Consider the following 1,613-nt stretch of genomic DNA (forward strand, 5'->3'; position numbering starts at 1 on the left):
TTATTATTTATATCATATGTACTACAAAATCCGAGGCACACGAAGCGTTTCTCATGATTGTGGCAGCATAGATTCTTATCAATGCGATGATCGCAGACTGCGAATAGGTTAATTAAAGCTTCGTTCAGGATATGGTTAATCAGATGTATAAGAGATGAATGAGAAATCTGCAAGTATAAAGGCCAAAGTTATGCAATTAAAACTAATATACATGTATATTTTAATGGTATATTTGTCTTGATGCATTTTCTTTTCTTGATACATTGCATACTTAAGGCTGAATCTATAGTAAACTATCCAGATGAGAAGAATGTTAATTATAAGATTAATTTAAAGAAAAGTAATTATATTATAAAATTTAATTTAAAAAGAATGTTTATTATATTAAAAGATACCGTAATAGCTGCAACTAGTAGTTACAATATGGATTCTTTAATTAATATGATTGATTCCTGCTTTTAGTTCCTCACTAGATCTTAAGCCTGTTCTACAATGTGCTTTTTCTATTTCTTGCCTTTTATTATTTTTTACATCTTGTCTTTTTGCTTCTTATCTGTTTTTTTTTTGTTTTATATCGTCCGAGGTAAAAGTTAACGAACTTCGAAAAAAACAAAAAATACATAGCAAAAAATACAATTGTTGATAAAACAGCAAAAGGTAAAAAACAAGAAACAGGAAACAAAAAGTACATTGTAGAATAGGCTTAAATGTATAAATGAATTATATTAAAAATAAACTTTACTACAGTTGCAAACTGTTCTACTAAACGTGGCCATAAATTTTATTATAATTTAAAAACTCAAATTTTTACGCGCGGTCGGCGCAGTGAGGCATCGTGAAGATAGCTGCGCAATGGATCCCGTTCAGTCCGCACCTGGCGCGTCGGTCGCATTGCACCGCGCACGGTGATCGGCGCTGGGCGCATTGCGCAGCGATACGCACGTAGCGGTTGTTCGAGTTCGAAGGTGCGGCGCGCGCCGCGGTACGTTAGATACGTACAGTATACAGTCGTAGTCATCGGGTCGTTGCTGATCGTCGCGAAGCAAGATAGCGAGAAACGTGGTGAATGTTCGACTGTCGATGTGATTGGACGTGACTCCCGGTTCTCGGAGTGCGGACGTGCGGACTGTGCGAAGTCGAGCGGGCGCGAGGGTTACGAGCTGCGAGCGAGACGGTTGACGACCAGTGTGCGAGACACTGGCCGCGTAATGCGAACGTTTTCTTCGTAGCGCGTCGCGCCTCGCGTAAGCGTCGCCGTGATCGTCGTCGCGAAGAATCGAACGAGTGCAACGGGAACAGCGATTCGGCGAGCGCTAGGATTTCGCCTTGCCAGCAGCAGAAAGAAGTTCAGGAGGTCACAAAATGTGGAGCCCGACGCATGTTCAAGTGACAGGTAAGCATGCGATATCGTGACGACGGCCGTCATAACTACGGCATGTATCTTCGTCCCTTCCTCTCCTCCCTTTTCGACAGGTGGTCGAATGCGCGGGACGCGCCGCGGAGGAATGCGTGCCGTAACTCGATTGTTGCATAGTGTGTGTGTGTGTGTGTGTGTGTGTGTGTGTGTGTGTGTGTGTGTGTGTGTGTGTGTGTGTGTGTGTGGGTGGGGGGGG

The 1,613-nt window shown here is 42.9% G+C and overlaps 1 protein-coding gene across 1 annotated transcript in view; it reads left to right on the top strand.

Moving 5' to 3' along the window:
• Window positions 1–938: 938 nt before the first annotated feature.
• LOC108748423 (rab11 family-interacting protein 2) overlaps window positions 939–1,613 on the top strand; it is a 12,749-nt gene continuing 12,074 nt past the window's right edge. Inside the window, exon 1 of the mRNA XM_018486592.1 lies at window positions 939–1,393. Coding sequence (XP_018342094.1) covers window positions 1,363–1,393 — 31 coding nt within the window. The 5' untranslated portion in view covers window positions 939–1,362. The remainder of the gene's footprint in view (window positions 1,394–1,613) is intronic.

The sequence above is a fragment of the Trachymyrmex septentrionalis genome, unplaced genomic scaffold, assembly GCF_001594115.1.
Source record: "Trachymyrmex septentrionalis isolate Tsep2-gDNA-1 unplaced genomic scaffold, Tsep1.0 scaffold22, whole genome shotgun sequence".
In the NCBI taxonomy this organism is placed as follows: domain Eukaryota; kingdom Metazoa; phylum Arthropoda; class Insecta; order Hymenoptera; family Formicidae; genus Trachymyrmex; species Trachymyrmex septentrionalis.